At 42.2% G+C, this 14,339-nt stretch overlaps 1 protein-coding gene across 2 annotated transcripts in view; it reads left to right on the forward strand.

Moving 5' to 3' along the window:
- Positions 1-14,339, forward strand: part of MCF2L2 (MCF.2 cell line derived transforming sequence-like 2) — a 227,007-nt gene that overhangs the window by 190,608 nt on the left and 22,060 nt on the right. For both annotated transcript variants that reach the window (XM_022571165.2, XM_089910785.1), the window contains exons 23-25: positions 2,552-2,767; positions 3,617-3,709; positions 3,882-3,960. In XM_022571165.2, the coding sequence (XP_022426873.1) occupies positions 2,552-2,767; positions 3,617-3,709; positions 3,882-3,960 (388 nt within the window). The remainder of the gene's footprint in view (positions 1-2,551; positions 2,768-3,616; positions 3,710-3,881; positions 3,961-14,339) is intronic.

Genomic DNA, 14,339 nt, shown 5'->3' on the forward strand with positions numbered 1-14,339 from the left:
CTCATGGGTGTGAGAACTAAACCAGGATCCACAGCAACTCTAGGACTTTGGCCTGGGAGGGAGCTGGGGTTCTCACCTGTGTGCTCTGCCTATACGTGCCAGGTATGTCCTCTCCCCTCACCGGCCGCTGATTGGTGTCTTTTCCTCTTCCTCATAGTTTCTGATGACTTACCTTCTTTATTGCTCTGCTTCCTTATCATTTATTCTACCTCCAGCCCTCTCATAAAGCATCTCACAGCTACAACTCTTGCTGCTTCCTGCTTTCTCCTTAGTTCTCCTCAGTTCAGACAGGGATCAGATTGGCCATCTGGCACGTCTTTTTTACACTAGGCCTCTGTAGTCAGGGGCTGGCCCATCTCTGGATTCACATCCTTTGGCCAATTGCTTACTAAGGTTCAAACAGCTGTGGCTGTGGGAGGGATGAGAAGTGCAGAGGCTGTAAAGGACAAAAACGTCGCTGCCTAGGGTGGCCTCTTCCGCCTCTACAGCCCACGGCCTTGGCAGACACCTTAACTCACATCGCCCAGCCCTCTGCAGGTCATCAGAGTGTACACCTGGGCTTGTTCTCCCGCTCCCCCATCCTTCTGGCCTCTTTCAGAATTGCTTTTAAAAGCTGTACTATGAAATGATGCCTCCACATTCCCCAGATGTGTTATTAGAAACAGCTTTACCTACAATCCATTCTGGGATGCGGTTGAAGGTGGGCTCAGTATTTGACGCAGTGACCCTTTATGAAGACCCATGGGAGAAACTTCTCTCACGTCTTATTAACAAATTGCCATGCTTTCCCTTAACAACTGGTTTGGGTATGTCTTCGGACATAATGAGTCATATAACTCACCAGATTTCCCTCTGTACTGCCTGCCAGAAGGTCAAAGTCTAGTCTGCAGCAAGTTTACATGCTTTATATTGTATGGGTTTTATGTACATCCTCTTCATCTTACTGTTGTAATCTCTATTTTTTTTTCTTCAGCCTAATTTCCTTGGTTATTTTCTGTCTGCCTATAATGTATATATTTTTATAAGATGTATCTAATTTTTGAAATGGGGTGACATATAAATACATTTTTAAATAGAAACTGATTACAATCATTCCTGTGGCAAATGTTAAACATCTACTTTTGCCAGCTGCCTTGACTAAACGTATTTCCTGTACTCTATAGGTCTGAATTGTACAAGTTGAATGGGTGTAAAGGAGAAAGCAATCACTGAGGGCTGGGGTGTTTCCATTTGAGTGGGTGCAGGAAGGATGTGGATAGAGTGAAAAACTCCTCACTGTTCCTCATGGACCCATCGCCCATCTGTCTTGGGGTGCAGTCAAGCTAAGGCTGCGCACGCAGCAGCGGAAGCATCGTGCTTTTAGGAGAGAAGGCCTTGTGACTGGAGCTCTTATTCCTCACTGAGGATTTTATTCACTACATTTAACACATGTAAATTTTACAAAGCAAAAAGAGAAAAATAGCTCTGAAAATATGACACAAGCACCATAGAAATGACTAGCGTTTATTGCCCTTGAAGTTTTTGTTTTTAGACTTTCAGATATAAAGTCATTCATTTTTTTAAGTGTATTCACAGTTTGTTCAATATAAATAAGTTATAAAATGCACACATGTCTAGTAGTAATTATCAGAAATTGTAGGGCTTTATCTCAGCTAGATGTAACTCAGGGAAGTGTCTCTGTCCTGGTCCTGTTCAAATAATTTTTCCTTTTGGTGTTTGATTCAGAGAAATAAAGTCTTGATTATCTACTTTAAGTGATATAATTTTTGAAAAATACCAAACAAAATACCACATTTCTAGTTCATCACACTCCACTACCTTTAGAGAGAGCTCAGAGAAGGCCAGGTCACTTCATTTGGACTTTGAACCAGACATATGATTGTGGAAGGAGACATAGTGTGTGCCTTAGAGCCAAAAAGATGAAATAAAAGATTTGTCATTTGGAATTATCTTTGCACTGTTCACTCACTCTGAAAAATGCAGAGTTGAATGTCATTACCATTTCCATTACAGTGTTATGAAGATTAGGTCATACTAAGCGCTCTCCTTTCAGAACAAATCTCATGTTCTCAGGTTCTCATATACCTGAAGGAGAGGTTAGGATACAGATGGAATACATGGGTTACCAAAGATCCATAATGCAGCAAAGATTCTGGCTGTCCCGAACATAATAAAAATATTAATTTCTTGGCCTTTTTAAGTAGTGTCTTGTATCAAAAACAAAGAAGAAGAAATGGAATTCTGCTAGCTAAAATTAATTGCAAGACAAAAATATTGGAGGACCAATATCTTCAGTTCAAAGTATTGCTAACATGCTTTGTCTTTATTACCTTATACAGCTGCACTAATTCCTTATATAACTGAATGATGCCATGCTCAGTGAAGCTCACAAAATTGTAGTTTTGATTAGTGACAGATTAGCCTGACTGGCACTTATAAGACTGTAAACTTCAAATAAGCATGGTTTGTAATTTGAAAACAGACCCCTAAGAGTTCTTTCCTGTCAAGTAATTTAACAGCTTCTTTTTGTGTGTGTCTGTGTTTCCCAAAGGATGATATCAGAAAACTGGGCAAGCTGTTGATGCATGGCTCTTTCAACGTCTGGACAGTTCACAAGGATCGTTATAAGATGAAGGATTTAATTCGATTTAAGCCCAGCCAGAGGCAAATCTATCTATTTGAACAGGGAATAGTGTTCTGTAAGATACGAATGGAGCCCAGTGACCAGGGCCTGTCTCCTCACTACAGCTTTAAGAAGTCTATGAAGGTAAAGGGGTCCTATTGCACTTGGGAGTCAGCACAACCCTATGGAGAGAAATGCTGTTATCCGTATTTTACAGATAAGGAAACTGAGGTGAGGTTAACTTGCCAAATGCCACACAACAGAGCGAGAATCCACACACAGGCCTGATTCCAGAGTCAGAGCTTGTAATCAGCCACTAGATAGGGCCAGCGCTGGCACAGAGGTGCCTTTGTGCTGGGTGGAGAAAAAGGACCCAATGGCAGCCTGTCTGGATAAACTAATTGAAAAGTACCCTCTTTCCTCCAGGCAGAGGATTGAACGCCTTGGAGATTAGAGCATGGGCTGGATTTCATCTTCTCAACCACGCATCTTTGCATGCAAGTGTAGGCAATATCCTGACCCTGGGGGTGTAGGAACCCATGTCCACACCAAACATTGCCTCTCACCCATATTAGAAATATTTCATAGCTAGCGATCACACGCACACACACACGTGCTCTTGTGATTAAAATCGGTAGTTTATTCATAGTACTTTTTGTTATTTTTGTTTCTTAATGGATACAAATTCAGTTACTACTTGTGAAATACTCAGGTATTAAAGGAGAGATAATCTTTTTGCTTAAAGTTGAAGGCTACAGCTCTGCATATGGAAACATATAGTCTGTCTTGTCCTCTGAAACAGACAAGACAAATGACACTGTACCAGATTATGTTTTATGCTCCTTGGGGCTGTTAACAGAGGACAGCAAAACACTTGGAAGGAAGATGGAAGAAGAGAGCAATCAAGGGTAGCAAAGATTAGAGTGGCTGACAGGGATAATTTTTTTAATCAGAAAAGATGGTATAGAAAATTTTCTTCTTTCTTTACAATAGTTAATGACACTTGCAATTCGCCAACTTGGAAGGGGGAGCAACAGAAAGTTTGAAATTGCCAACCAAAATGGACTTGAGAAATACATCCTACAGGTAAAATTCATGCCTTCCCCATAGGTGTCCTTTCCCCTTTCCCTATTATGTTCCCATCACTCAACCAGTGTTTTCTGTCACATTCTAAAGGTCACCCAGAGAATAAAAGTCCTGTCCAATTAATGCACCAGGTGATCTGATACTCATGGTATTTTCTTCTTTGTAATTGCAGGCAGCTTCAAAAGAAATCAGAGATTGTTGGTTTTCAGAAATAAGTAAATTATTGCTGGAACAACAAAACAATATTAGAGGTAAGGTTACCCTTGCTGACTCTAGTCTGGAGAGTTATACTGATTCCAACTTTGTAGTGGGTATGGAGATTGGGGATACTGTTAAAGAAAATGCTTTGCCTAGAAAATAACTGTGGGCACATTTTCATAGTACCTGGAAGCACCTGTGGATGCTTTAGATTGTGTGTGGGTTTTTGTGGTTGTGTGCATGTCCCTTTTACACATACTCCCACATACCCAATGGCCAAGATCCAATTTTCTCAATCAAAAGTCAACAATCTGCAGCCCAGAGGAGGGTCCTCGCAAGAAGTCAACCATGATGGCACCCTCCTCTCAGACTTCCAACCTCCAGAACTGTGAGAAATAAACTTCAGTCATTTTTAAGCCACCCAGTCTATGGTATTTTGTTATAGCAGCCTGAACCAAGACAGGCTTGATGAAAATCAGTTGGCCATAGATATAGAATTCTCTGCTGACAGTCTTTTCCTTTTAGCACTTTTGTCATCCCACTGTTTTGTGGCCTCCATAGTTTATGATAAGAATTAAGCTATTTATCTTATTAAAGATTCTTTGCATGTGACAAATTGCTTTTGTCTTGCTGCTTTCCAGATTCTCTCTTTTTTTTTTTTTAATTAAATGGTAATTGACCTACAAAACTATGTTTGTTCCAGGTGCACAACGCCTGGAATTCAGTATTTCTATACACAAAGTATTGCTATAATTTATGTCAAAAAGTATACTGCCTGGGACTTCCCCGGTGGTCCAGTCCACTCTGCACTTCCACTGCAGTGGGCACGGGTTCAAACCCTGGTCAGGAAACTGAGATCCCACGTGCCACACGGCACAGGGAAAAAAAAAAGTATACTGCCTATGTTTTCTTTCAGGAGTTTTATGGCTTCGGGTCGTACATTTAAGTCTTTAATTCATTTTGAGTTTATTTTTGTATATGGTATGAGAAAGTAGTCCAATTTGATTCCTTCATATGTAGCTGTCCAGTTTTCCGAACACCATTTATTGGAGATGCTGTTTTTTCCGCATTGTATATTTTTCTCGCCTCCTTTGTCATAGATTAATTGCCCACATAAGTGTGGGTTTATTTCTGGGCTCTCTATTCTATTCCATTGATCTATGTGTCTGTTTTTATGCCACTACCATATTGTTTTGATTACCGTATCTTTATAGTATAGTTTGAAATCATGGCTCATGATACTCCCAGCTTTGTTCTTCTTTCTCAAGATTGTTTTGGCTATTCAGGATCTTTTGTTTCCCTACAAATTTGGAATTATTTCTTCTACTTCTGTGAAAAATGCCATTGGTATTTTGATAGGAATTGCATTGAATCTGTAGATTGTCTTGGGGAGCATGGTCATTTTAACAATATTGATTCTTCCAATCCATGAGCATGGTATAATTTTCTATTTGTTTGTGTTGTCCTCAATTTCTTTCATCAATGTCTTATAGTCTTCTCTCCTTGTTTAGATTTATTCCTAGATATTTTATACTTTTTGATGCAATTGTAAATTAGATTTTTTTCTTGGTTTCTCTTTCTGATAGGTCATTGTTAGTGTATAGAAATGCAACAGATTTGTGTATATTACTTTCATATCCTGCAACTTTATGTAACTAGTTGCTTTTCCCTTGCTGCTTTTAAGATTCTCTCTTTATTGTTATTTTTTACCAATTTAATTACAACGTGTCTTAGTGTGGATCTCTTTGGGTTTATCTTGTTTGGGACTCTCTGTGCTTCCTGGACCTGATGTCTGTTTCCTTCCCCAGGCTAGGGAAGTTTTCAGCTATTATATCTTCAAATAAGTTATCTGCCTCTTTCTCCCTCTATTCTCTTTCTGGAACCCCTATAGTGCAAATGTTCACATGCTTGATGCTGTCCCAGAGGTCTCTTAAAGTATCCTCATTTTTTACAATTCCTTTTCTTTTTTCTGGTCAGCTTGGGTGATTTCCAGTATTCTGTCTTCCAGTTTGCTGATCTGCTCCTCTGTATCATCTAATCTACTGTTGATTCCTTCTAGTGTATATTTTGTTTTAATTATTGTATTCTTCAGCTCTGTTTGGTTCTTTATATTTTCTAACTCTATAAAAATTTCTCTCTGTGTTCGCCTGTTTTTCTTTTGGGCTCATTGAGCATTTTATGATCATTACCTTGAGCTCTTTATTGGGTAGATAAGTAATAAGTATTCCTTAATATTTCTTCTGGGGTTTTATCTTGTTCCTTCATTTGGAACATATTCCTCTGTCACCTCATTTTGCCTAATTCTCTGTTTTTATTTTTATATATTCTAAGTAAGTCAGTTACGTTTCCCAATGTCAGAGAAGTGGCCTTATGTAGGAGATGTTCTTTGGGGCCCAACAGCCCGCTTCTCTTTGGTCACCAATGTGCTCTAGGGCAGCCTCCTATGTGGGCTGTGTGGACCCTTCTGTTGTGATGAGGCTGACTACTGTAAGCACACTTGTAAACAGGGCTGGCCCCCACCCCAGTTGGCTGCAAGGCTCTGCCTCTTGGAGGAGGCTGCCTACCTGCTGGTAAGCAATGCTAGGTCCTGGCACAACTGGCTACGCAGCTCAGGGGTTCCCAGGACTAGTGCCGGCCCACTGGTGAGTGGGTCTGGGTCCCGGGCCTTCTGGTGGGTGGGGCTAGATCTCTGAATGGCTGGAGGCTCATGGGGTCCTAGGGCATCAGGCCTGCTGCTGGGTGGGGCCGTGTCCCAGAACTAATCATCTAGAGGGAGGATTCCAAAGTGGCACTTGCCAGCACCAGTGTCATCATGGTAGAATGAGCTCCTAAAGATGGCTGCTGCCAGCATCTATATTCCCAGGGGGAGTCCCAGTTGCCTCCTACCTCTCTGGGAAGCTCTCCAAGATTATCAAGTGGGTCTGACCCAGGCTCCTTTCAAACTATTTCTTCTGCCCTGGGTCTTGGAGCATGTGAGATTTTGTGCATGCTCTTTAAAAGTAGAGCCTCTATTTCCTAGAGCCCTCTAACTCTCCCGAAAGTAATCCGCACTGGCCTTCAAAGCCAGACACTCTGGGGGCTCATCTTCCCGGTGCAGGACCACTGAGCTGGGGTGCTCAACGTGGGACTTGTATCTCTTGATCCTTAAGGAAAACTTATGCAGTTGTGATTATACTCCCGTTTGTGGGTTGCCTATACTGCTTTTGACTATACTGCTTCTCTGCCCCTCCTACCCATCTCATTGTGATTCCTTCTTTATATCTTTCGTGGTGGAAAATCTTTTCTGCTAATCTTCAGGTGGTTCTCATCAATAGTTGCTCTGTAAATAGTTTTAATTTTGGTGTGGCCATGAAAGGAGGTGAGCTTACAGTCTTCCCACTCTGCCATCTGGGCTGTCTCTCCTTTCTTTGTCTTTTGACAATTTTGACAGTATAGGTTTGGGTCTCTGAGTTTTTATTTCTTGGAGTTTGTAGATCATCTTGGATGTGTAGATTAGCATTTTTCATCAAAGTTTGGAAGTCTTTGCCCATTCTTTCTTTAAGTATTCTTTCAGTCCCTTTTTTCTTTCCTCTGGCATTTCCATTATGCTTGATATACTTGGTATGTTGATATGCTTGTTGGTGCCCTGTAGGTCTTTAAGTCTCTGTTCATTTTTTTTTCATTCTTTTTCTTTCTCTTCCTCAAATTGGATAGTTTCAATTGACCCATATCTGAGTTCTCTGATTCTTTCTTCTGCCTGCTCAAATCTGCTATTGAGCCACTCTAGTGAATTTTTCATTTCAGTTATTATACTTTTCAACCCCAAACGTCTATTTGGCCCTTTTTAAATATAATTTCTCTCTATTTATATTCTCTATTTGATGAGATTTTGTTTTCATACTTTTCTTTAGTTCTTTATGTGTGGTTTCCTTTCATTCTAAACTTTTTTTTAAAGCTGGTTTAAAGCCTTGGTCTAAGAAGTGCAATATCTTGGCTTCCTCGGGGACAGTTTCTGTTGACTGCTTTTTTTTTCTGTGTATGGGCTATACTTTCTTGTTTCTCTGCACATGTCATAATTTTTCTTTGAAAACTGGACATTTAAAATAACATAATGTGGCAACCCTGGAAATCAGATTCTCCTCCATCTCCAGTGTTTGCTATTGTTGCTATTTGTTGTTGTTGTTTTTGTTTGTTTACTTACTGACTTTTCTGAAACAATTCTATAAAATCTGTATTCGTGGTCATGTGTAGCCACTGAAGTCTCTGCTTGGTTCATGACTGGGCAGAGATTTCCTTAAACACCTGAAACCAACAAGCATTCCAGTCTTTGCCAAGGGGCTCTGTGGATTTTTGTTTTTTATAAGTTTATTTATTTATTTATATTTTATTTTTTGTTTGCATTGAGTCTCCATTGTTGCACATGGGCTTTCTCTAGTTGCGGCGAGTGGGGACTACTCTTCGTTGCAGTGTGCAGGCTTCTCATTGTGGTGGCTTCTCTTGTTGCGGAGCATGGGCTCTCCCTGTGTGGGCTTCAGTAGTTGTGGCACACGGGCTCAGTAGTTGCGGCTCGTGGGCTCTAGAGCTCAGGTTCAGTAGTTGTGGCACACGGGCTTAGTTGCTCTGCAGCATGTGGGATCTTCCCAGACCAGGGCTCGAACCCATGTCCCCTGCATTGGCAGACAGATTCTTAATCACTGCACCACCAGGGAAGTCCCTCTACATGGATTTTGAAGCACACCTTCAATATTCAGCCAGACAGGTGACAATTCCACGTTAGCCTTCAATTCCTGTTTGTGCAGAGCCTCAAGATCAGCCAAGGTGAGAGCATAAGCCCTGCTAAGATTTTTCCTGAGCATGCACACAACCCTGGTCATGTGCACAATGGACTTCTAGATTCTCAGGACTATTTGGAGTTTTTCAAAACCACTATGTATATCTTATTCTTAAGTTTTTCCTTTTAAACTTTTTGATTAGCCTATTTTTGCCCCAGCTGATATCCAGTGCCTCAAGCAGCCAAGAAGTTAAACAATCACCCTGGACATTTTCTACAAATGCCCCTGGGGAAAAGGCCTTTCACACTGAGCAAGCTCTTAGTTGGGTTAATAAAGACAGCCTTTCAAGTAGGATATTCCAGGGAATCCCCAGACAACTCAAATAATGACTATCTACTGGGAATGAGACTTTGAAGGAGCTCCAACCCTGTTCTGTCCCTTCCTACAGGTGCCGGCTTGCTAATTTTCACCATGATTGCAGGCTGTTGGCTTCCAAGGCCACCACCAAGAAGAAGGGGTGAGATGGGACTAGGGCAACTAAGACACCACAGAGCTCACTGGTCATACTGAGATTCATCCATTCTTCTTGAATTAATGCTCTCCTGATTGCCTTTGTTTAATTTCCAGCATTCTGAAAATATTGTGTCTGACTATTTTTATCAGTTTTTTCCATGCTTTCATTGAGGAGAGAATTTTTGGAGGGATTTTTTTTCCCTGCACCATTTTCACAGATGTCACTCACTGTATTCCCTTTAATCATGAAAAATCATCTTTGAGTAGGCTTTACCCTTTCACATTTGTCTTCTCAAGTGATATTAGATAGGAAAATCCACAACAAGCTTCATCAATTGAGTTCTAATATTTCCTTCGGGTAATGTTGCTAGGGTTAAGAGATGCTAGTCTCATGTGGAAAACCTATCTCCTATCATTTATACTGGCAACGATTTTTTTGTTTACTAAGAAAAATTATGTAAGTGTGAAAAGATAACTTTGTCTTCAGAGACTTAGCAGGAATGAAACCATTTCACGCTCTTTCTGTGTCTTCTCTGATCATGAACTAGTCAGGAGGATGTGAGGGTGGGTGTGCGTCGAAAGATGAAGAAAAAGATAAGAAATGTGATTGGAAAAACCACCACATTGGTTTTCAGTTACAATCAAGTGGCCTAATTTCTCGATTTACACTGTAGGCCTCTGCCAGGAAATGGTAACAAGATCATGTAGTTAATTTTAATTTATATAAAGGTAAGATTGGAAAAAAACTATGATTTAATTTTGTTTTTGAACTATTAATAGTATTGTAAATATGTGTTATGGTAATGGAATATGCGTGCTCTGGGGGCATAGTACAGAAACATGTAACAACCCTAGTAGAAAAAGTTACTTATTTTCCCCAGAAACAAACATTCTAATAACAATATTGTTCTAGAAATCCTTACTCCCTAGACCAGTGTTTCACAAAGGGTGGTTTAGGGACAGCCTGCAGTGGAATTACTTGAAGAGCTTGGGTCAAATGCATATTTCTGGGTCCTAGCCTAGAACTGTAGAATTAGGATAGCTAGGGCTTATACCTGAGAATATGCATTGTAGCTTATTAAAGTTTCTGGGCAGAGGCCTTAAACTACAATTTTTTTTTTTCTTTTTTTTGCGGTACGCGGGCCTCTCACTGCTGTGGCCTCTCCCGTTGTGGAGCACAGGCTCCGGATGCGCAGGCTCAGCGGCCATGGCTCACGGGCCCAGCCGCTCATGGCATGTGGGATCTTCCTGGACCGGGGCACAAACCCGTGTCCTCTGCATCGGCAGGCAGACTCTCAACCACTGCGCCACCAGGGAAGCCCAAACTACAATTTTTAAAACAGTTTTATTGAAAATAAATACAGCTTTATTGAGGTATAATTGACATAGTAAATTGCACATATTTAAAGTATACAATTTGATAAATTTTGACATATGTACATACCTGTGAAAGCATCACACAATCAAGATAATGAACACTTCTTTCACCCCCAAAATTTTCCTCATGTCTCTTTTTATTACCTTTCTCTTGCCCCTCTCTTACCCCCCTACAGCTCTCCAGGTGATTACTGATCTCATTTCTATCGCTATAGATTACTTTGATTTTTCTAAAATTCCATAAAGAAAATATATAGCATGTACTTTTTTTGGCCTAGTTTCTCTCACCTAGCTATTTTTTTTTTTTTAATTTATTTTTGGCTGCGTTGGGTCTTTGTGGCTGCACGCGGGCTTTCTCTAGTTGCAGTGAACACCCTTTGTTGTGGTGCACGGGCTTCTCATTGCAGTAGCTTCTCTTATTGTGGAGCACGGGCTCTAGGTGCACGGACTTCAGTAGTTGTGGCACGTGGGCTCTAGAGCTCAGGCTCAGTAGTTGTGGCGCACAGGCTTCGTTGCTCCGCGGCATATGGAATATTCCCAGACCAGGTCTTGAACCCGTGTCCCCTCTGCATCGGCAGGCGCATTCTTAACCACTGCGCCACCAGGGAAGTCCCAGCATAATTGTTTTGAGATGCATTTATGTTGCTTTGTGTAGCAATAGTACATTCCTTTTAATTGCTGTGTAGCATTCCATTGTTTGGCTATACCCCAGTTTACATATCCATTTACCTGTTAATGAACATTTGTTTTCTTTCCACTTCTGAGGGGCTATTCTGGATAATGCTGCTATGAACATTTGAGTACAAATCTTCTCATGGACTTAGGTTTTCATTTCTCTTGGGTAAATACTTAAGAGTGTAATGGTTAGGCCAGATGGCAGGTGCACGTTTAATTTTTTAAGAAATGGCTACGCTATTTTCCAGTGTGGTTATACCATCTTATACTCCCACAGCAGTGTATGAAAGTTCCACTTGCTCCACACCCTCGCCAACACTTGGTATTGTCAGTCTTTTTAAATTTTAAGCCTTCTAATAGGTATGTAGTGGCATGTTACTGAGGTTTTAATTTGTTTTGATTAATGGTTGAGCGTCTTTTTATGTGCTTCTGTATCACACATGTATCTCCTTGTTTTCTTATTATTTAGTTTTGAGAGTTTTTTTTAATATATTCTAAGTACAAGTCCTTTATTGGATATATACTTTGCAAATATTGTCTTTCAGTATGTAGCTTAGTTTTTCATTCTCTTAAGAGTACCTTTTTAAGGGCAGAAGATTTTGAGTTTTATGAAATACAATTTTTAAAAAATTATGGATCATACTGTTGGTGTTGTGCCTGAGAAATATTTGGCTAAAGGTCACAAAGATTTTCTCCTATGTTTTCTCCTAGATGGTTTATAGTTTAAGTTTTACATTTAGGTCTCTGATCTATTCTGAGGGGGTTTTATGGTGTATGGTATAAAGTGTCAATCAAAGTTCAATTTTGTGCACATTAATTGTTGTTCTACCACCATTGTTGAAAAGACTCTTCTTCCACCAATTGACTCTTTATATAAGTGCATCTATTGCTGGCTGCTGTATTCTGTTTAATTGATTATTTATCTGTCTTGACATCAATACCTTACTATCTTGATTACTGTAGCTTTATAATGTCTTAAAATCAGATCATTTGAGTCCTTTGACATTGTTTTTCCTTTTTAAAGTTGTTTTGGCTCTTCTATATCCTTTACATTTCTGTATATATGTTTAGAATCAGCTTGTCGATTTCTATAAGAAAGCTTGCTGGGATCTTGATTGGGATTGTGTAAAATCTACAGATCAATTTGGTGAAGTGACATCTTAACAATATTGAGCTTAATCTACAATCTAGATTTTTAACTAGATCACCCTGCCCTTCCCTGCCCCACAGAAAAACACGTTTGTTGTGAGGTCATGGCATTTATTCCGTTAATAATTCAGAAACACATTTCTTAAGTCTTCCTCAAGTCCTAGCACTGTGTGCTCTAGGTTGTGACAGGAATGTAAAATATAAATAAGAAGCAGAACCAGAATGCTAGCAAGTAGTTTAGATTAAAAAAAAAAAAAAACTGAACTAAAAGATCGGCCCAGAGGTGTGGTCCCAGCCCCTTCCTTTCACAGGCAGGCCAACTGAGGGTCAATTTCACACAGCTTTCCTGCAGCAGGACCAGGTCTCCCGAGCCTGGCTCACCAAGCAGGGTCTGATGAAATGTCACTGCGAGTGATGCCCCCAGCAAGGGCTCTAGGAATTCAGAGGGGCCTCCGCGCCCTGTGGGTGAGTGAGCAGGAGTGGGGCCTTGGGCTGGTCCCCGAGAGATAAGACTCCAGGGCCGAACACAGACTCAGGGGCATCAGGCAAGAGGGGAGGGAGGTTTCAGAGGTTGCCAGATCAGGAACATCAGGACCTCACCGCTGCCCAGCACTCACACGGCTCTGACACCTACGCATCATCACCCCAGTTCATTCCTACACCGCCCGACCCCACCTTCAACCACCGGGACTGCTGGGCATGATAACTCCGTGCCCTCTGGGCAAGGCCTCCGGGCCCCCAGCGACGAGGGCCTCTAAGGCGACAGGACGGGCCCTGGGAGCCGCTGAGGGTGTGGAGACAGGGCCTCTGGAGACAGCCAGGCAGAAGGGGCCTGTGCCCAGAGAGAGTTACAGAGTCAGAGAGGCTCTGGGCTGGGAAGAGAAGAGCGTAACCCGACGCGTGGGACGCGGTGGCGCAAGTCAAGGAGGGCAGCTGGCCCTGTGGTTTGGGACAACCTCCTCCTGTGTGGCCTGACCCTGTGTGACAGGGAGGCCTAGGGACACTGGGAGATCAGGCTCACCGGGCAGGGGCTCTGGCGGCAGGCGGCTTTGCAGGGGCAGCACGGTGCGTGGTACAAGGTAAAGCCCCTTTGTGGTACAAGGCATCGTGCTCCAGGCCGCAGGCCCATCCTAGCAACTGGGCAACTCGTGCCATCACATGGGTAATAAAGGTGGACCCACGGGGCTTCCCTGGTGGCGCAGTGATTGAGAGTCCGCCTGCCGATGCAGGGGACACGGGTTCGTGCCCCGGTCCGGGAAGATCCCACATGCCGCCGAGCGGCTGGGTCTGTGAGCCATGGCCGCTGAGCCTGCGCGTCCAGAGCCTGTGCTCCGCAATGGGAGAGGCCACAACAGTGAGAGGCCCGCGTACCGCAAAAAAAACAACAACAACGGTGGACCCATGAACCTTTGAAATCACAGAGCTGCCGCCGAGGGAGCATGTTCAGTGATGAATTGGAGCCTGGCTTGAGAGGTTCATGGGTAGAGTGGAAGGAAATGAGGTTGAGAGAGAAGGAGGTAAGCCTCAAGTATCAGTTTAGGTTTAATGCAGGTGCAGGCGGTGAGGGACACTGGAGGTTGAGTCCTGGTGCTATTCTCACAGCTGGGACAACACCCGAACAAAGAAGGTGATTTTCATCCTGTCCCAGAAATGCATGATGTTTCCCTTACCAAGCCATGTAACTTGGGCTCCGGTGGAAAAAGTGAGCATTTAATGGGCCCATTGTTTATTTCTTAATTCAGTGCTAATGGAGCTAACTGTGGAAACGTGGATGGACTGAGAATCAAGGCACACGGGACGCAGCAGGATGGGCAGAGAAGTGGGAGGGGCTGCCAAGGCCAAGTGAGGACTGCTGAGAGGTTTTCCAAATTACTAAGAAAATAAGACCAAGATCTACACGCTTTCATCAGTTTTTATAGTATTCTGTGCGTGTACATGTGTACACGTGTGTACACGTGTACACGTAC

Source organism: Delphinapterus leucas, chromosome 4 (assembly GCF_059928025.1).
Source record: "Delphinapterus leucas isolate spDelLeu-1000000601 "Yukka" chromosome 4, BTC_Dleu_Yukka2, whole genome shotgun sequence".
In the NCBI taxonomy this organism is placed as follows: Eukaryota; Metazoa; Chordata; class Mammalia; order Artiodactyla; family Monodontidae; genus Delphinapterus; species Delphinapterus leucas.